At 40.2% G+C, this 22,010-nt stretch overlaps 2 protein-coding genes across 2 annotated transcripts in view; one reads left to right on the forward strand and one right to left on the reverse strand.

Moving 5' to 3' along the window:
• Positions 1 to 14,709, forward strand: part of LOC137259203 (superkiller complex protein 8-like) — a 440,560-nt gene extending 425,851 nt beyond the window's left edge. The window contains exon 12 of the mRNA XM_067796805.1: positions 14,698 to 14,709. The gene's annotated coding sequence lies outside the window, so the exon portion shown is untranslated. The remainder of the gene's footprint in view (positions 1 to 14,697) is intronic.
• LOC137259202 (high mobility group protein 20A-like) lies at positions 1,706 to 20,576 on the reverse strand. Its single transcript, XM_067796803.1, has 11 exons — positions 20,472 to 20,576; positions 17,261 to 17,399; positions 15,110 to 15,162; positions 12,079 to 12,128; positions 10,952 to 11,161; positions 10,616 to 10,727; positions 10,101 to 10,153; positions 9,911 to 9,989; positions 9,497 to 9,712; positions 8,630 to 8,768; positions 1,706 to 7,657 (listed from the first exon to the last, which is right to left on the reverse strand). The coding sequence occupies exons 2-11, from the start codon at positions 17,380 to 17,382 to the stop codon at positions 7,645 to 7,647; spliced, it is 1,047 nt and encodes a 348-aa protein (XP_067652904.1). The 5' UTR covers positions 17,383 to 17,399; positions 20,472 to 20,576; the 3' UTR covers positions 1,706 to 7,644.
• Positions 20,577 to 22,010: the final 1,434 nt, after the last annotated feature.

Below are 22,010 nucleotides of genomic sequence, written 5' to 3' on the forward strand. Positions count from 1 at the left end.
ACCGAAGACACGGGTTTGATTCCCCATGTGGATACAATGTGTGAAGCCCATTTCTGGTGTACCCCACCGTGATATTGCTGGAAAATTGCTAAAAGCGGCGTAAAACAAAACTCACGTACTCACATCTGTACAATCTGTAAAGTGATTGCTACGCGACACTAGGTGTACCTAGGGCTGTGAAAATGAATTAAATTTCTATCCGATGACGTAAAACTCAAGTGCAAATACTAGGCGGTTTGAAAGATAGACACTTCCAAGTATTGTTCGAAAGTTTATTATGCGTTAAAAACGATTAGAACACATTAAATGGGTTTGTGTGCTTATCCATAACGTTATAAGCTCAATTTAAACAGGTATAATCTACAACATCTCCATATAGTCTCCCTAGTCTTACAAACGGCTGGCAGTGACGGACCAGACACTAACGGTAAAGGGGAAATAACTCCGACATGCTTAACACAGCAGCCTCGAGCGGGTTCGTCAGTCGTGTTTTGAATAACGAATAAGCTGCTAGCAGTGGGTTCGTTATTCATTCTGCGGCCATCAGTTTTATTAAATATATAATATGATATACGCTAACCTAATGGAAAGGCATTAAATAAACATAATAACTGGAGATAAGGTTCATGAACATTAGCCTGGAAATAAGTGTGTCTTGAGTTTTAATTTAATAGAGTTGATGTTGATGAAAGCTAGTTGTCCAGAGGAATAGTGCCCCGTGTTTGTGGAGTAGCGTGATTACACGATTTCTGTCCATTGCTGGCAAGATTATACTGTGATACGTTCAGACACACACAAACTGTAGCGAAAAGGGGTTGCGCAGCATAGAGAATATGACCAGTCACCTTTCGCTTGCCTACGAGTATAAGAAGCCTGGCTCTGGGCCATTATTCTCGAAACGTTCGAAGCCCTAAGAATTCTTTACTTTGGTCGTAGCCAATGTGTTTAAGAATAGCCTTAAGAACTTCGTATTTGCAGTGAACCAAACTATTCCAATACGGAGATTTACAATGTAACTGAACACGTCATGGCAGCATTAGAATGTGTAAGATATGATACCACTGTACAACATAAGCAAGCACATAAAACAGCGAAATCATGAAGGTGTACGTTTGCAAGTCAGAATTTGACATTCTTTGGACAAAATTATAAAATGCCCGATTTTACCTTACGATCCTGAACAGTTAAACCGCTAAACGGTCTGATTCTGTGTGCGTTTATGTTGACAACTACTTTTCTTATCATTCATCAACTTCTAAAATGCATACGGCAGAGATTATTGAGAGCAGTAATGGGGAATATGTGTAGCTGCAGGTTTCAGTACCTCTTCCAACCAGTGTGTTCATGTCACTCTAGTTCTTCCCCCATCTCCTTCTACATCATCAGGTTGCATTTTATGCCACACAATATCATCTAACGCGACACATACATAGTTCTTAGACTACCTTGATGAAATATCATGAAAAGGAGACTAGAGACTTTCATTTGAAACACCATTATATGCCAAATATTACTGTCAGTATGCTTTTGTAGGGGCACATCAGAAACAGGCTTCACACAACAAATATTATAAACTATCACAGGTGGTATTGGATATATGTCCTTCTGGATCTGCATTCTAAACATTACCTCTGGTATTGCCCTGAGCAAAATTTCTAAGTGTCGTGTTCTTGATGAGTTTAGGCAGGAATTCAGATACGACACAGCACACTACCAGTTTCAATCAGCTATTTTATTGACATCAAATTGCAACAGGCACATATACAGCATGAAAGCACAATCACTGGCATACACGCACATTTAAAGGCACTATTATACAGCATGAAAGCACAGGCACACACAGGCATTTATACCGACTCAAAGCTCAGGCACACACAAGCACATATACAGCATGAAAAGACAGGCACTTATACAGCATTAAAGCACAGGCACACATATTCACATACACAGCTTGAAAGCACAGGCACACACACTGACACTTACGCCAACAGTTTCAAGTATATCGATACTCAACATGGAAACAGTTCTTACATAGTCACCTCCTGTCATATGTACAAATCTAAACACGGAAGATTCCAAGAAGCAAGCTTAACGCTACATCTGATGTCGGTCTGTATCAAAATATAGAGTTGACAACAAACATAGGGCTAAGATCACTGTGTGGACACAATCGGGTAACTTCATTTCATACTGGACCCTCACAATCCTCCTAAGGAGAGAGATATATTGAACAACTCAAGTCTTGGTAATATCTTCACCATGGAACTTAAGACAAATTAGAACTGAATTAGCAAATATGATTATATGCCACTTTAATCATCAGTGCACTTGAAGGGGACATCAACTATTTCCTTGACACATTGTAACAATGTGAAGAATCAAACCAAGGTCTCAGCATGAGCATGTGTAAGACACTACACTTGAGAGTGAGTTTAGTTTTGCACCACACTCAGCAATATTCCATCTATATGGCAGCAGTCTGTAAATAATTGAGTGTGAACCAGACAAGTCAGCATGCCTGACCATCCATCCTATCCCATTAGTCGCCTCTTACAGCAACCATAGTCGCCTTTTGTGGCAAGCATGGGTTGATGAAGACTTATTCTACCCCATATTGTCTTAGTCATACAATGTGACTAAAAAAGAGAGGCAAACAAAAGTATCAAGAACACAGAGTCGTGTGTCTAGACAGCTGTGTGCGAAATAGAGACTCGCACACAAGCAGTAAATACCCATATGCAACAGTACATCTCCACGGTCACAGGCCCAACTTGATAGTAGTGTCATTTTGTAAATAATCCTTCACTCAGACTTGTCATTTCATAACACACTTTTAAATCATGCAAGATTATGGCTTGATAAAAATGTTCATCATATTAACAGCTTAATGATGAAATCTCTGTCCAAATTCAAATTTCAGAAAAGAGGGCAAGCAATTTTCAGGCATAGATAGCCTGACTGGCTAGAAAATTTTGGAAACCATTTCACATATTGCTTGACAATAACATAATGATCAATAGGTTTCCCAAACAAAGTAAACAATGCTCATAAAGATATTATCTTTATAGAGTGACCTTTGAAATCCTGCTGAAGTTGAGTAGGTGCAGGGCTAATAGATAACAGTTAGACAGCGAAAGAGGGGTATACATTATTTCTGACAAATATCCTATGATGACCAAGAATACAAATAATTAATGCCCAGTAATGAGCTATCATGTTCTCAGAATGGTCTCACATCCACCTTTACTTCCCCTGAGAGATAATGGCCCTGGAAGAACATATTTATTGACCAGAAACATTTAATATTTTTCCGCCAACATCGATAAAGCATGACTTTATCGCAATACTGTCCGAACAATGGCACCAAACAACATGGTCACACATGATAAGCTAACCATGTTGTCACAAACTGTACATGATATTTCTGGTCCAGATGATGATGATGACATTTTGGATATTTAACGCTGGCTTTGCATATTTCCATGATGGCAACTCACTTATCAGTGTTTGAAATGAGCCAAAAGCCCAGCCAGACATCAGCCTTGGGTAACTTCAAAATGTTACCAGTCTAAAATAGGTTTAACCACACCAGACACCAAGATATTGTGAATTTACTCAGATATGTGGACCATTTATGTTTTTTATCAAACCATCGGACTGACAATCTGTAAATTTTGACCGTCCATCAGAAATCTAGCTCATCTTAAGCGGTTGGTCAGGTCTTATTTCTTACACTGCACTTATACCGGGTTGAGTTTAAGCAGCCTATACGTCTCCGGAGGTGGGATCAGCTGCTCTGAGTTCCTGACTTCTCTTTATCATCAGGGCTCCAGATAAGGACCATATCGCACATGTACGGATACAAAACATGCTGGATATGGTAGGAAATATTTTAGAAAACGGAGGAGATACCCAACAGAGCAATGGCTTATAGTCTTAGAATCATTTACAGATATATATAAAACATATCAATCTGACTTCAAGCAGTGTCCAACATTTGAATGTACATGATAGTGACACATTGGGGTTTCCTTTGTCGTGTTTTGGGAATCACGGTTAGTAAGGAAACCATGTACTGCAGTGAATCATCTTTAATTTGTTCAGACAAAATTGTGCACATGTATCTAAACATGTCGATATACAAATGAATTACATGTCTTGTTCCGAAACAAGACTGTGCCGCAGTGTTTGCCCTAGGCATGAATATTTATGAGTCCTCATGACTCCTTGGTATCATGAAAAGGACTAAAATAAGTATGGAACTTTCATAACGATAAAAAAAACCCGAGGTATTTAATCAATAGTAAGCAGTTAACTGTCGAACAATAAACTATAGCAGTTTTAAATAACAGCAAAATACAAGCTTTGGATATCTAAACTTAAGGCCCAGTAACACTGCATCAACAATGACGCAAGCGTTAAAATTTGCTGCATATTTGAGATATTTGTGCAGCAAATATGCAAGTTTCTTCGACAGGGCAAACACTTGTGCCTAAAGGACCTGTCAACAGTCAAGTAATCAAATTGTTGTACGAATAATGAACGAACTGCTTACTAGTATCACTAATTTCAATATATTAAATTTGAATATCACGCCATTCAATTCCACTGAGTACTCTCAATGTACTCTTAGCTTTTCCAGCACTTCTTTATTAAAAAAATGTTTAAAAACTAAAGAGTACATACTGTCAAAAAACTATCTGGAGCCCTGGATCATTTTACCAAATCCGAGCACTTTGGTTCAGTCTTCACATCAATCACTGGATAGTCTGATACACACTGTTATCATATAGTTGGAATATAGTAACACCAACCAACCAACACTCCAAAGAAGTGTTACCTTTCTGTAGTTCCTGTTACCTAGCTGTAATAAGTCTACCAGACCATCTGAACATGTATGTCACAAATGGAAGGGAATCTGTGGATGTCAACTTCTTTATTATGAGTAACACAATAGTTTGGCCTGTCTACTTACTCCTTCACCTGACATGATAAAGGGGAAGTCATCCTCAATAATCTCCAGGGCATACGTTCCAATAGACATGCACATAAATCTTATTACCTCCCTTTGCTGGCTCAGCCTTCTCACAGTAGTCAATCAGATACGTTACAACTGAGCTTGCCTGTGTGAACAAAGATGGCTGCCACAGCCATAAAGGTTTGCTTGCTGTGCAACGTTACAGTGATTTTCTCGAAAGGAAGTCAACTTTTCTGTATTGAAGTGAGAATACACCCTCTTGAAGTCAATTGTTTCTGCCATAATTACTGTTTATCAAAGAAGTGACAGTGAGGTTTGACAGAAGCCTTGTCATTGGTATACTCAACTTCACAGTGTACACACCTGATTAGACATAAAATCAGCAAAGGGAGGTAATAAAATTATTGGACCAAGCAATAGATGCATCCTTGATTTATCAGAACATACACCCTGGAGGTTATTGAGAATGGAGGAAGCATATGCTCTGAAAATGTGTTGATCACAATCAAGAAGATGTCATCCAGAAAATTCTCTTCCTTCTGTGTATCACTTCCAATTGCCAATCAAAGACCTTACATCTGTCACAGATAAAACACAGGTGAATTAACTCAATACACAGATGTCTCTCCTCACAGTTCTTCATAGACACTCTCCTGAACATATCCAGTACCAATTTGAGTTCACTTAGCATGCTTAGCACTCTTTGACCACTATCTGTAGTCAACATGTCAAAAGACTAGAGTAATTATGACAGAACAACTTCATTTCTGGCCCCTTATTAATTACTGTAGTCATAGGAACAGTGGGTCTGTTAAAAGGTTTTGATTACAGTATTGATCTCTGTCTTAGAACTTAAGATCTGACCCTTCCCTAAATGTCCCTTCCCTCCTCAACTCATATGTCATTCAACTCAAGATCATTAACTGACTTCCTTCGAATTCATCGCCCCTCAACCAGGTCAACCCAGAAATGACCTGTCTCTGACATGCATTACACCCTTAGATCCAAGTCCCCTTCCTCCCTTAAACATAAGAACTTCAGTCCAGATCATACAAATCAAAACCCACCTGTTCCTGAGACGGCATACAATTCTAGTATTGTCAAGTCATACAGCAGATGACCTCACTTCCCCAATCAGCGAGTGAGTATGGTCTTACACCGCTTCTAGCAATATTCCAGCAATATCACAGCAGGGGATATCCAAAGTGTACTTCACACACTGTACCCTAGTGGGGAATCTAACCTGGGTCTTCAGCATGATGAGTGAGCGCTTTAACCACTAGGCTACCCCACCGCCACGATATCAATACAAATGACTACATAGGGGACTAAATAATCATGTATGTCGTGATGCCTTTTTCCTTTCTGTATTTAAATTTTTTTTCAAAAAGGATTCTTGAATGTTTTGAAGTTGAGTTTGGGATTTGACCCCCCCGCTCAGATAATGCCACCTTATTCGCTAGTCCCCTTGCTTATCAAATACAAGTTTCCCTTTCCCATCAGTGTAAGTAAACTTTAGCCCAAGTGTTATTCGTTACACTCCCACACTGGTCTAACGAAATCTAGGAGGTCACGTCAGGTAGCCTTTGAGACTGACCAATCAGAGCACAGCTTACCAAATCACGGTAGAGGACATTCACACATACCTTTTGAACTTTCACCCACACAAAAGTTTGTACCCAAATGATTCCAAATGCTATTTTCCCCATGATTGATACCGGGTGATGCACATGAAGCACAGCACAACCTTGAATAAACAGTTGCTGAAAATAGCGTTTTTGGATTAAAGGATGTCAGCTTGCGGAAATATTAGTTAATGGAAGCCATGTCAACATGAACCAAAAAGCATATGTGCTGCAAGTCAAATATCAGTGTTATATCCAGATTTTCGTTTGTTGAGAGATCACTGTCAGTGACCAGTGTACGTTGTAAGTCCCATTAAACACTAAACAGTAGCCATTGTCTGATTGGTTAAATCCGTTTAGCAGTCTCGCATTTGACTGGACGGTCATACGTCGCTCAAAGGTTAACTGATGTGACACCCTACTAGGTTCTGTTTGACCCAGTACAGGCGTCTAACGAATAACACTGAGGCTGTTTACTTTGACTACCTTTCCCATACCAGCCTACCAGCCAGGTGAGTCAATTCAAGCAACTCATTCCCTGCTGCAATCAGAACCAGGGCCTAGATTTCCGTGGCTAGATAGTCGTAAGTTTATGTTAGCATATGGCACTTACTGCCACTTCAACACTAGGAGAGTCTCAAAATTCTAGGTCCTGAGTACGTCCCTGTGTGTCCCTGATGTGGTGGACGTCGATGAAGACAAACACTGCACAATGTCAACAGGAGCACAATTCAAGATTTTAACGTTTGTTCACAAAATCTGGCTAATCACATTAGAGTGAAGCCTCACAAGAAAAGGACTCCAAATCAGTATTTGCACTTCTGGTAGGGGTCCATGACTCCATCCACATTGTGCACCAACTGAAGATGATCCATAGAGAATTGTACAATATCATCCAACTGAAGATGATCCATAGAGAATTGTACAATATCATCCAACTGAAGATGCTGGGATGCAGCAGGTCTTCCATGTCCACAGCATCCAAAGGAGAAGCACCGGTTCAACAAGTCCTAACATCAGTAAGACATGTTCTTGTTCTCGTCATAACTTATCGCTGAAACACACCATAAAGTGAGTGAGTGAGTTAGTTAGTTAGTTTAGTTTTACGTCGCCCTTAGCAATATTCCATCAATAACACGGCAGGGGATACCAGAAAATGCACTTCACACATTGTGCCCATGGGGGGAACCGAACCTGGGTCTTCGGCGTGATATGTGAATGCTTTAACCACTAGGCTACCCCACGGCTCACCCCCCCATAAAGATAGCATGTACAGGACATCTACCCTTGAGAGAGTATGGTTCTATGCCGTGTTTAGCATTATTCAAGCAGGGGACACCAGAAAGGAACCCATGAATGAATTAAACCCGGGTCTTCACCGTGATGAGCAAACACTTCAGCCACTGCCCCACTGTCCCTCTACCCTTGACACCATGCGGGTTGACACTGAGTATTACACCAATCTGTGCTTAAAACTACTAAATCTGGGTTCTTGGTATCATTCTGGAGGTGAGTGATGGAATAAGGACTATAACCAGCTTAGCTTACTTCACTGAAAAGAATACTGCTAGACTCTAAACAAAATTAAATTACATTTGTCACAAGACTCCATTGTCCACTTGCTCCATTATTTTTCAGGAATGGAGCAATGTGGACCAGTTTAATATCAAGACTTCACTTTGTCATTTTGTATTCAATTTTGATGACAGGAACATTCACAATACCTTTCCACGGCCTTGACTCTAATGTTATTAAGGAGGAGTTACTCAGACAATACCCTCTACATATTGCACAAACCTTATGAATAACCACTTCTTTTAGTTTGAGCATGTGCTGCTTCAATATAGATAGTTGTAAAGCTGGAATTACAACAATGAATTTGTATCACAACGTCAATGACATGAAGGAAGTTGTTATCCATGAAGCTTGCACAATACTGCATGTCCTAACTTCTAAAATGCCACTCAAAGAAGTCATCTGGATTAATGCCTGAAAGTGAGGGAGTGGTTAGACTCCACATACTCACCCTTCAATGTTGAGTCTTCCAACTATTTCTCTAACAGTGGCTATGAGAGATTCATTCTCCTGAGGGGAGTCTAGGATCACGGTATGCAGTTTGGCCATGTATGTGTCAATTGTCTCCAGTGATGGCGTCTCCCCTGATCCTGAAATAGAACAAAAGCTTTGATAGTAAGAAATACTTCAAATGTAGATTTTTATAGCATCCTTTCATTTTGTTATCCAGCCTTTTCTTTGAATAGAAATGTTCCCTAGAGCTCAATGCACATCAGTAAAACCTTGTGATTGTTGTATGGAGGTTGTCCAGGTGTTGTGCAACATAGCTGGGAGAGACACAGAGGCAAAGTGTGTGGTGAGTGTTGTGTGAAGGTTGTCCAGGTGTTGTGCTACATACTTGGGAGAGACACAGAGGCAAAGTGTGTGGTGAGTGTTGTGTGAAGGTTGTCCAGGTGTTGTGCAACATAGCTGGGAGAGACACAGAGGCAAAGTGTGTGGTGAGTGTTGTGTGAAGGTTGTCCAGGTGTTGTGCTACATACTTGGGAGTGACACAGAGGCAAAGTGTGTGGTGAGTGTTGTACGATATACCTGGGAGAGACACAGAGGCAAAGTGTGTGGTGAGTGTTGTGTGAAGGTTGTCCAGGTGTTGTGCTACATACTTGGGAGTGACACAGAGGCAAAGTGTGTGGTGAGTGTTGTACGATATACCTGGGAGAGACACAGAGGCAAAGTGTGTGGTGAGTGTTGTACGATATACCTGGGAGAGACACAGAGGCAAAGTGTGTGGTGAGTGTTGTGTGAAGGTTGTCCAGGTGTTGTGCTACATACTTGGGAGTGACACAGAGGCAAAGTGTGTGGTGAGTGTTGTACGATATACCTGGGAGAGACACAGAGGCAAAGTGTGTGGTGAGTGTTGTGCGCAGGTTGTCGAGGTGAGTCTGCAGCGCCATGTTAGTGCTCCTCTGCTGCACCGCCTCAATCTCCAGCTTCTCGATGGCATGCTTCATGTTTTCGATGTGTTTACTGAGGATGGCGTTCTGCTCCTCTAACTCTGTCGTCTGCTTCCGTAGCTGCCTCAACTCCGCTTCACGCACTGGACAAAAGACACCACTGCACTTAAAATTTCCAAAATAACCAACAACGTAGCGTCTGATAAAAGAATACCGAATGTTATAATAACTCAGCTTCAAACTGACACATGTACAAAACATGTGATCTTCAACTTTTTCAACTTGAACTTTTCATTAATTTATTCACAGCTTCACAGATAAATATTTCAGTGAGAGATTACCTTTATTATGGTCAAGAAAATCCTCTGTGAAGATAGGGATGTCAAAGGTGCCACTCTCCTCCTCTTCATTGTTTAACATCTAAAATGTGAAAACAATTAGTGAAACAGGCATTACCTTAGATATCCCCAACAACATCACGTGTTTCACAATTTCACATTGGATGATTCTTCACACACAGACTTAACTCACCTCCAAAGAAGACCCATTTAACCCTGTACTTTCCGTCTCTTCTCCAAGATCACCTGAAAACACATGGGTCACCATGGTTACCAATACATTAGGAATTATACACCTGTATATGGACATCCAGTCTACAACATGTAGTAACTATTCACCATTTTAAATCAATAAATAGAACATTAAGCATAAACTACCACAGGCTCATAACGGTCACTGCACAAAAAGAAACATGTTTCCACAAAATCACCTGTAGGGTAACCTACCAACTACAAGCTCATCCTTTGGAACAATCTTTCATTCAACATCAGATCTGCTTCTATCATTGAAACACATTCTGCTGACAAGTAAAGACCGATTTCTGTTCTCTGCGACATACAAGCAAATTTTTATTTGACCAGCCTAGCTGGAATTCAGTGTCATACGAACCATTTATTTAAATCTCATATATTTACTAATCCAATGTCAAGCTGGTCCTCATCTACACTGTAAGCTAGTAACTACAAGTGTAACCTGGCAACACTCACCTCGTAGCTTCTTTTGCTGCATCCTGAAGGTCTTGTAAGCCTCTGTTTTTTGATATGCCTCCATCTCCTTCAGATACCGCTCTTTGTCTTTCTCTGCGTCATCAAGGTAACGCTGGAAAATCAATCACTGTGAGGTGTAGCAACATGATTATTGTATTAATACAGGATTCTGAATGACGTCTGTCTGCCAACAGTCCTCATGTTGAACTATGCTACCCATCCAGCTGTTCCTCAGCCCGGAGTTTGGGCCCCTACCTACGTTATACTTCTCTCCTCAGTTTGACCCACTCAACCAACCCATTTACCTGTAGCCCATGTTTGAACCACCTCACCCACCTGTTTGTCTGTAGCCCCAAGTTTGGACCACTCGGCTCCTAGCATCTTAGTTATCTCTGAGAACGTCAGGTTTGGGTTTTCTTGTCTCAGCTGCTCACGACGTTCATTCAGAAACCGAATGTATCCTGTAAGAGCTGGTTTGGGAGCATTGACATCTTTCAGACTCTTCTTCCTTTTGCGTCCTTTCGGCCAGCCACCTTTTCTTTTGGCCTGAGGAAATAGTATTAAGTTAGAAGCAAAGAGCATTCATGTAAAGATTCAAAAGCTAGCATAAAAAGCTCAGTTTTTACAGAAATCTATCTGCAGATGGTTATGTTTGTGTGACAATAATTGATCTACAGTGAAAGCTGTCATAACCGGAGGTTGTCAAATCCAGCAAGTTGTCATCACTGGCGTAAAATCTCACTTGCGTCCATGGTTTCTACATTTATCATCATTTAAAAGCTCTACAATCTGGCACATTATTTCTCCAGTTTCACATGAGTGCCAGTTTAGACAGCTTCCACTGATCTGATGCCTGGCACATGACTCTCACTTTGATATGATAGCTGACAAATAAGTTCTAACCCTAAAATCATTTGCGGATATTACCTGATGTCAGTGAGGAATGTGTACAAATAACCAGCTGAAAGACTGAAATATATCCTATGTCACTATAAACAAGTCAGGAACAGAGTTTATCATTTATCATTTAACTCGCTTAACAGCATGAACAGAAACTACAAACAGAGTCCATTTTGACGTATCAGCAGGGATTGGGAAAGAGTACAATGACAATGGGCCATTTTCAGGATTATTAGCCTTTTCTGAATTTAGAATGAGCCACTTCCCTTTCATCAACATCAAAATTTTATTATTTTAATGAGCAACAGGACACATGGCCCCTGCTTTTCCCAATCCCCATATCAAGCACAAAGATATGATGACATCCCTACTCTCTAGAAAACCAACTTGTAGGTTTTCCATACACAATAATGACAAGTTCAACAGCCAGTCAGATTTCTAGGAACAAATGACTTTTAACATACATTCTTTCAACAATTTGTCAACAACTGAATATCCCTTTATTAGTATGAAATGCTGCTTTAAAGACCATTTTAAAAGAATAGGCTCTCAGTGTGCCTTACCTCTCCATCTCCAGTCTCTCCGACAGAGTTACTTGCCCCTGTTGATAGACCTGCAAGAAACAAGATAATAAAGTTATCCATTCACAACGCAACAAGTCACAAGTACCATGTGTCACAAATGTGGGCAAAACAATTTGGTTATGGGGTAACATTTTCCAGTCATACACGCTGCTGCCTGCAACCTCACTTACTTGTGCAAAGCCTGAGTTCAGGTAAATATCACACATCGCTCACATAGTTTGACAGGCTCAGATATCAAGTTTGGGTTGGTATATACTCCTCAGCATTGCAGCACAAACTGTGAGGTTGTTCAGGAAACTTTTCAATGTAAACACTGTATGTATTTATTGTAAACAGGTCTCTCCCTAGATTATTTTATACCAATTACCATATTCTGGGATGAAATACTCCAAAGTATGTTTTGACAGTAACATCATTTACAAGCTGAATCCTGTACTTGAAACTATTCTAGACACACAAGTTTTGATTAATATGACATATCACCTGTAATGCGAAAAATGCTGTTTGCTTGTCGTGCTGAAGACTTGGGTTCAAATACCCACACACGTACCATTAGTGAAGTCCATTTCTGGTATCTCCCACCCTGATACATCCTCAATATCTCCGGGGTATACATTCCGATAAGTCTCCACTCTACCCTGGATGCATCTATGGGTTGGCCCGATAATTTTGTTACCTCCCTTTGCTGGCACCGCATTCTGACAGTAGCTAATCAGCTTGGCTGCAGTTATGACCGAGCTTGCCAGTGTCAACAAAGGTAGTAGTCACAACTGCGAATGTTTCCTCGCAGTGCGACTCAGATTTGGGGGAAATCATAGAGATAAATTTATAGGTCCGAAACATTTAAAATATGTATGCAAAAATTCCTTCTATCTCTTCAAGATAACCTCTGCATGGTTTGTTTTGCCAAGTTTAATCAGTTAGATAATTTAACAAGAGTCATTAGTAAATGACATATCCACCCAGTCCCCACATATTTGAAAGGACAAATCATCCGAGAGTTACTTATTGTGCTTTTACACCAAGTCTGAATTGTTTCCATGGAATTCATGGAAAATATAAATGCCCTATATCTGTAATCAGAAAAAGTCACCATTTCAAGATCTCTCTCATATATCTGCCAAGATCTTTTGAAAGATATGAAATGGTTTTCGAGAAACAAAGTCAGCTACGTGTTCATGGAACCAAAAAATAATACATCATAAAAACCTGTAAATAGCAAAAGGCATCACTTTGGGGTCTGTCACACATATCTACCAAGTTTTACGAACAGATATTAAGAAGTTTTTGAGTTCTGCATCTCTCACTTTTGAGAGTAAGTCAAAAACGTTTCCATGGAAACTGAGAAAATAATAAATTTCTTAAACCTGGAAATAGCAAAAGGAACCACTTTAGGTTCCGATTGATATATCTACAAAGTTCTGCAGAAAAGTATTGAATGGATTTTTAGTTCTGCTCTGAAAACGAAGCCCATGCCTCCATTTTGAGACTAAGTCCGAACCGTTTCCATGGAAACTGATAAATAATAAATCACAAAAACCTGTAAATACTAAAAGGCACCACTTTGGGGTCCGCCACACATATCTACCAAGCTTTGCAGAAAAATATTGAATGGTTTTTGAGTTCTGCTCCGGAAAACGAAGCCCATACCTCCATTTTGAGACTAAGTCCGAACCGTTTCCATGGAAACTGAGAAAATAATAAATCACAAAAACCTGTAAATACCACAAGGCACCATTGCAGCTTCTGATTGGTGTATCTACCAAGTTTTGCAGAAAAGTATTGAACGGTTTTTGAGTTATCCCCCAGAAACGAAGCACATCCCTTCATTTTCAGACTAAGTCCGAAACATTTCCATGGAAACTTAGAAAATAATAAATCATAAAAACCTGTAAATAGCAAAAGGCACCACTTTGGTGTCTGCTACACATATCTACCAAGTTTTGCAGAAAAATATTGAACGGTTTTTGAGTTCTGCTCCTGAAACGAAGCTCTCACCGCCATTAGACTAACACCAAAACTAACACCAAAATGTTCCATGGAAAAACAAAAAAAAGTAAAAATGCCAAAACTCTGTAAATAGCAAAAGGCACAACTATAGGTTGAGATCATTATATCTATCAAGTTTGGTCGAAAAATATTGAATGGTTTCTGAGTTATGCTCCGGAAACAAAATGATCATGGACGGATGGACGGACAGACGGACGGACGGATGAGGCGTCGAGTGTATCCCCCCGCATTACATGCCGGGAGGATAAAAAGTGAAAGTGAGATGTGATTGGTTCGCTAAACTTCACAGTGTAGACCCCTGATTGGACAAAAAGCCAGCCAAGGGAGGTAATTTATCGGACTGTGGCGTAGATGCATCCAGGGTATAGTGGAGAGATATCGAAACATATACCCTGGAGATATTAAGGATGACCATGATATTGCTTGAACATTGCCAAAAATGGTGTAACATCAGGCTCACTCACTAAGACTCAGTAACCAGTTTTTTTCTAGGCAAACAAGAAGAGATTTCAATTGAGATAAATCATTCAAACATCAGGAAGTGTGTTGCAATCTATGGCGTCAACATGTGATAACTTTGTCAGCCAGAAAGACTGGTACAATCCAGTGATCAACAGCATGAGCATCAATCTCCGCAACTGGGAACCGGTGACATGTGTCAACTAAGCCAGAGAGCTTGGCCCTCCAATCCCTTAGACACCTCTTACGAGAAGCATGAGGTGACTGATGGGGGCTAGCTCGCTGGCTTCGCAAACATATCAACAGTTTCCAATCAAGCAGATTGATGCTCAATCCAGGTCCAGGCTTGACTATTTTCAGACGGCTGTCTTACAGCTGCAATATTCCTGAGTGTGGCATAAAACTAAACTCACTTACTACAAACTGGATGCTACTGGTGGAGGAAGTCAACAATAATAAAATCGAACCCTGACATGTACATTCACACAGGCACAAAACACACTGACACAACATGGACAAAAAATATGTCACAAACACTCACCACCTCCAATGTCGCTGCTGCCTGCCATGAAGTTGCCATCAGAGGATGGAAAGCTGTAAAAACACAAGCGTTATATTTGAATAAAAACACAAGAACATTCACAGAATCATTAATCATGAGCCAGCAATATGAATGGCTGTATACGAGGGGATGTCAATAAGTTTTGAGCCTTGCATAGAAAAACACAAATTATTGGTATGGACCACATTCATTATTCAACATAGTCCCCTTGTGAGTCAAGACACTTGTTCCATCTTTTCTGCCAGTTGCTGATGCCATCTCTGTGTAATCTATGCGGATGATGCCTCAGCTATCCCAGAAGACTGTCCCCATTACCTTCTGCACTGATCTGGAGGCTTTGAACTTTTGGGTCCTGGGAGAAGTGACATGTTTCTATTCCATGGATTCTTGTTTGCACTCAGGATCATAGTGGTGGATCCAGGTTTCATCACAGGTTACTAGCCTAAATTGAAAATCTTCTGGATTCTTGTTGGATCTGGTTAGCATGGAGTTGCTTACGGTGACCCTTGTTTGCTTCATTTCATCTGTAAGCATTCCTGGCACCCATCTTGCGCACACCTTAGACATGACGAGATGTTCATGAAGAATTGTCTTGATGGATCTGTGTGAAATGCCTGTGGTCTCCTCTAACTCATGGAGTGTGATTCGACGATTTTCCAGCACAATGCGACCTGGACGAAGGTCATCTTCAAGACTGTCTCTACCATGCTTAAATTCATTGACCCATTGTTTGATGGTACCAGATGAAGGGGAAGACTTCCCATAAACTGCTGAAAGCCTTTCTTCAATGTTCTTCGCCGAGTTTCCTTCAAGAACTAAAAACTTAATTACTGATCTATACTCAATTTTATTCATTTCCACTGCTGTGAGGGGGGTTTCTTTCTGTCAATGTGAGCTGTTCAATAACTTCTGAGAGTAGGATACCAAAACTTATATATCACATCAGCTACAACCCAAGGTTCAATGTCGTACCATAGGCTGTGACACCTGGGTATGAAAAATGCCCAAGGCTCAAAATTTATTGACATCTCCTCGTATATGTCTTATTGTGGACCTATCCTAATGCACTGGGATACATGTATTTAAGGGACCAATTTGAACACGAGTCATCAAAAGATGACATATCCCCCCTGCCCCCACATATTTGAAAGGACAAATCATCTGATAGTTACTTGATGTTTGTTTACACAAAATCCGAATTGTTTCCATGGAAATCATGAAAAATATAAATGCCATATATGTAAACAGCAAAAGGCACCACTTCAAGATCTGTCATATATATCTGCCAGATCTGTTGAAAGACATCAAATGGTTTTCGAGTTGTGCTCCAGAGAAGCCCATCCCTTTTCTTTGAGATTTTGTCTGAATTGTTTCATGGAAATTGGGAAAAATATAAATGCAAAAAAATTGTAAATAGCAAAATGCACCACTTTAGGGTCTGCCTCAGATATCTGCCAAGTTTTGCTGAAAGATATTGTGAAGCTTTCGTGTTGTGTTCTGGAAACAAAGCCCATCCCTCCCTTTTCTGACTTAGTCCGAATCATTTCCATGGAAACCTAGAAATTGATAAATCACCAAAATCTGTAAATAGCAAAAGGCACAATTATAGGGTCTGCCTCACATATGTACCAAGTTTTGCCAACACATATTAAGAACTTTTCGAGTTATGCTCCAGAAACGAAACACACCTCACTTTTGAGACTAAATCCAAAACATTTCCATGAAAACTGAGAAAATAATGTATCACAAAAACCTGTAAATAACAAAGAAATACCACTTTAGGATATATCTACCAAGAGTAGCTGAAAAATATTGACCGAATTTTGATTTCTGTTCCTGAAACGAAGCCAACCCTTCCATCAAACTAAGACCCAAACCTTTCCATGGAAACAACAAAAAAAAAATAAAAAAATAAAAATGCCAAAATTTGTAAATAGCAAAAGGTTCAAAAGTAGGTTCAATTTATTATATCTTTTAATTTTGGTCTAAAAGTACTAAATGGTTTTTGAGTTATGCTCTGGAAACAAAATGATTATGGACGGATGAACAGACAGAGGCGACATCAACTGTAGACTCCCGCATTACACGTTGGGGCGACAGAAACATAGCACTTTTCAAGCATAACCTTACCTTGCATCAACAGTGAGGTCGTTGCTCTCCTTTGAAACCTCATCATCAAAGCTTTCAAAGTTCAGCTTCAGTCCCGACATGTTAGACAGCATACTGGAGGATGCATTTGGGCCCAGATCCATCCTGGTGCTACACTAACCTGGGGAAAGAATGCAAGGTAGTTAGAGGAAACGGGGTTTCAGTTTGTTTTGTTGGTTTGTTAACAAAACATAGAATACAGCACCTTGTTAGGATGCTGTACCAAGGTAGCACTGGGGTTCAATTTTATTTTTAAGAAAATTCACTTTACACAGGGCAAGTGATTTTTAGAAAGTAACTTGTCCTGTACTAACTAAGCCAGCTAAGAGACTGGTCCAGCATCCCTGGGCAATATTCCAAGGCTCCAAAAGGTTATAAAAGTGGCATTTAGAAGTATCTTATTTTGTTACATCGTCTGCTGTTAAACATCCTCGATATCTCCAGGGTATACGTTCCGATAAGTCTCCACTATACCCTGGACGCGTCTACGGCTCTGCCAGATAAATTTATTACCTCCCTTGACTGTCTTTTCATCCAGTCAGGTGTCTACGCTGGGAAGTTGAGCAAACCAATCACAACTCACTTTCGTTTTTTGAATTATCTAACCGATTATACTTGGCAACACAAACCATGCAGAGGTTCTCTGGAAGAGGTAGAAGGTGTTCTTGCATATGCTGTTTTAAAGTTTGGGACCTGTCAATTTGTTTGTATGATTTCCCTAAAATCTGGGACGCACTGTGGGCAAACCTTTGCAGTTGCGACCGCTACCTTTGTTGACACTGGAAAGCTCAGTTATAACGGCGGCCTAACTGATTGGCTACTGTGAGAAGGCGGAGCCAGCAAAGGGAGGTAATAAATTTATCTGGCAGAGCTGCAGATGCGTCCAGGGTATAGTGGAGACTTATCGGAACGTATACCCTGGAGATATCGAGGATGGCTGTTAAACATCTCACTCAGAAATATTCCAGCCATATGGCCTTAGCCTGTGAGGGAGAGAGTTTCCATTTTATGCCACACACAGCAATACGTGGCAGTAGTCCCCGAGCAGGAAAGAAAGGAGGGTGAGGGAGGGAGGGAGTCACAGCATAATTCAACACCTACCAAGCACTAAGTGAGTGAGTACGCCGTACTCAAAAATAGTCTTGCTATATGCGGGCAGTCTGTAAATAATCGAGTGTGGACCAATCCAGTGATCAACAACATGAGCATCCATATGCGCAACTGGAAACCGATAATATATGTCAGCCATGCCAGCCGGACCACCCCTTCCTGTTAGTCGCCTCTTACAACAAGCAGAGTTGTCTTTTATTGCAAGCATGGGTTGCTGAAGACCTGTTCTACCCCGGATCTTGACGGGTAGCCAAGCACTAAATACTGCAACTTACAAGTCTCCAATTGATGTACTCCAGCAAATTCTCCACGGTAGTTCCCATGTAAATGACGCTGGTCACGAACAATAAGTCAATTTAGTCATGTGATACTAACTGGTGATATTAACTGATATTAAATTGACCTTCAGGCCAGCCAAACATAACTCGAAGTAAAATGCAATTTTATGGATAATGGAGGTTAATATAGGCAGTTAAAACCTTCAGAGGGGAAGAACGATCACTCTTCATTCTGTGTTTGCCATGACACAGAAAACGGCTTATTTGACTCACAAAAACATAACCATGACTCATGACACACAGGGGTCATGATTACTCCTAAACTTTTATGCCGAGGACAAACACTGTTTATTGTTCATCCAAGTGTGTACATATGATATGCTGGAAAGGGATTTGTCAGGATCTGCCAAGAAGCAGACGTTCTTCCCAGCAAGTCGGAAACAACTATCAGCAGCAGGACCAATATATAGGGCTGCGATAATTCACTGATGCACCCATACATCGTGATACATTTAGGTTTGATACAGCTACATCAGTATCGATACAAAACAATGCATGACTTTAATTCAGAACAGTATTACTTGCCAAACCATGAGTTCGTGTATATTGATAGGTATTTATCGCAGTTTTTTTATACGTTTCATATCGTGACATAGTGTATAGTACAAGCCCTACCAAAAGCATATATCAATAGTTTCAAGGTATATACTGAGATTAAAAGTAAAGCTAAATTATTATAAATCATTGAAAACAAAATAAATAAATTACAATGTCAAACAATCAGTTATCTAGTTTCTTTTTCCCTCCAACATGGAAAGAAGCAAGTTTATCAAGCATGATAGTCAATTCACCCAAAAGCAACACTAAAAGGCTTTCCACAGATAACTCAAAAATATAGAATCTGGCAATCACTACAACATACTTGGTGCAGCACCGTCTGCTTCACTGAATGCATAATTCATTATCATTAACATTCACAGTAGTTTATCTCAGTGGATTTCTGGGACTGCTGCCTAATTGTCATAAATGTAGTACACAGTCATGAGTCACCAGGTCGAATTCAGCTGGTAGGAACTCCACCACGGAAGTTGACTTCAGTTAAGGCCTTCCTATACAAAGACTGATAATATTTGGCTGATAATTTGAATGGCAGTTAAAGGTATAAGCGGTCATTATGATTTTGGATACTTATGGTTTGGGGTTTATGGTAATTTGTCATCATAAAGAATGGTAACAAAGATCCTGTCCCTAGTTCTTTAGCACGTGACATGTCACACGACTCACAGAGCCCGACTACAGTGTATCAATATAAAACACGATCGCGCAAATTATATGTCCTTGGATGCACGTGTCTTAAAAGAAAACCCCCTCTTTCGAAGATCGGTGTTTGGTATAGTCTACTTCTGTCACGATTCATATTTACAACACCTATTCCAGCGTCGTCTATGTTGTCATTGAGGGGTGGTAGCATGCAAATGACAAGTCGCGGATCATCACGCTGATATAATCTGAGCATGCCAGATTTCTTAATGGCAGCTGTGGTAAGGAAACGATGTCACCACTAGTACTACACATACAAACACGCTAATGTATTGGTGTCACATGCAACTGAGATTCGAGTATTATCAGGGAATCCCCGCCAATATCATAGCCTCGTTCGCCGGGCCGCCTGCGCAAGGGACTCAGTCGCAGCATGTTGTGAACGCTGATGCGAATCTGTGCGTTTGCAAAACATGTTAAACCAATGGTGGCCCATAAATTTTAACAAAATATGTCCCTGGATATGTTGTCATTCAGTTTCTTACCTAGCAACGTGCTGCCCATGTGTATTTGTTTTCATTTCAATAATCGGTAGAGGGGGATAAGAAAATTTCCGCAAAATGGCGATTGTAAATCCGCGAAAGGAAATTGAAATCGATACTATTGTCTGAACAACTAGTTACAGTTAGCGTTTTTGCAACGGCGTTCTACTTGAAAAATCCCAGGAGGCTCTGCCGAAACATCTAATATCTGAAAAAGTTGTTATTCATAAAATATATTGATTTATTGGTACTCGCCAAAACCCAAACTAATTCGGCAAAAGTAATTGTTTTATGGGAAAATCGTATAAGGGAATTTTGGCTTTTTGGCGGATGAAGTGCAGTGATCGAGTAACACCAGAACCAAAAAATAAATGAACACATATTTATGATAGACCATACAATGTTTTCTAACATTTGAAAATGTAATCGACTCCGTTTTGTCAACCAAGATTTGTGAATAAGACTAAATCCCATCTGTACTGACTTCCAACCCGTGAAGATCAGGGTTAGAATTGATCTTGAGCAACCCACGATTGTCGTAAAACACGATTAACGGTGATCAGGCTCGCTAACTTTGTTGAAACATGTCATTGTGTTCCAACTGGGTATGGATCGATGTTCATGCTGTTGATCACTGGACTGTCTGATCCAGACTCCATTGTTTACAGGCTGTGTTAACAACAACAAACCAACCAAATGATTTGACTCCCGCATTAGCGCGGAAGTCCGAAAGTTAATATATAGAGGAAATTATAGGATAGCTCTTTCAGTCATTGCCGACAGACGCTTTTTAAATATGATAATTATGGGTGCATGTTGCAAGTTGCGGGTCAAGACATTCAAAATATTGCTCAGTAAAGTAAGAAGAAAGACAAAGTATTTGTTGTCCCTGGAAGAGGGGGAAGGGGTGTTGCGCATCCCTGCACCGTCCATCTGGTTCGGCCTATGATCTGCAAGGAGAGCGGAAGGTCCCCGGTTCGATTCTGCCGCATAATTTATAACGAACCGCATCCAAAGAGCTTGTATCGCTTAAATACGAAGTTGGAAAGACATAGGCCTATTGGTGTAGAGACCCTACCCTGTAGTAATATATAGTACTATATACAAAAGGCATTCGTGTATACACCAATATGTCTTTCTAGCACCGTATCGAAGCGATACAAGACCGTGTAACGCATGAAACAGTGAGCCTCAATGACAATGATATAAATGCAGCTGTTTTATTTTTCAACATAATATCTGCCAGCCTCAAGCAAATTGGTTTGCCATTTTCCAGCCTCACGATCCCTGTTTTGTTACACTTTTTAACTTGGTACCCCCCAAAAAAACACACAAAAAAACAAACAAAAAACAAAAACAAAACAAAACAAAACAAAACAAAAACAAAAACAAAACAACAAAAAACAAAACAAAACAAAAAAACCCCGCAAAATCTGCAATAAATGCATCAGAAACTTCAGGAAACAAATATGCAAGGAACATTATGTGTGTTTGAAGTAGGTAGAAGTCCGCTAAAATCAAAATTACATATTAAAGTGCACA

This window comes from Haliotis asinina, chromosome 13, assembly GCF_037392515.1.
Source record: "Haliotis asinina isolate JCU_RB_2024 chromosome 13, JCU_Hal_asi_v2, whole genome shotgun sequence".
In the NCBI taxonomy this organism is placed as follows: domain Eukaryota; kingdom Metazoa; phylum Mollusca; class Gastropoda; order Lepetellida; family Haliotidae; genus Haliotis; species Haliotis asinina.

Coding starts and splice junctions, on each gene's coding strand:
- LOC137259202 (XM_067796803.1), bottom strand. CDS start 17,382: ATGGATCTGGGCCCAAATGCATCCTCCAGTATGCTGTCTAACATGTCG. Junction 12,129..15,109: donor CAGCAGCGACATTGGAGGTG/GTGAGTGTTTGT, acceptor TGTTTCTTGCAG/GTCTATCAACAGGGGCAAGT. Junction 10,728..10,951: donor TTGGGGCTACAGACAAACAG/GTGGGTGAGGTG, acceptor TTGATTTTCCAG/CGTTACCTTGATGACGCAGA.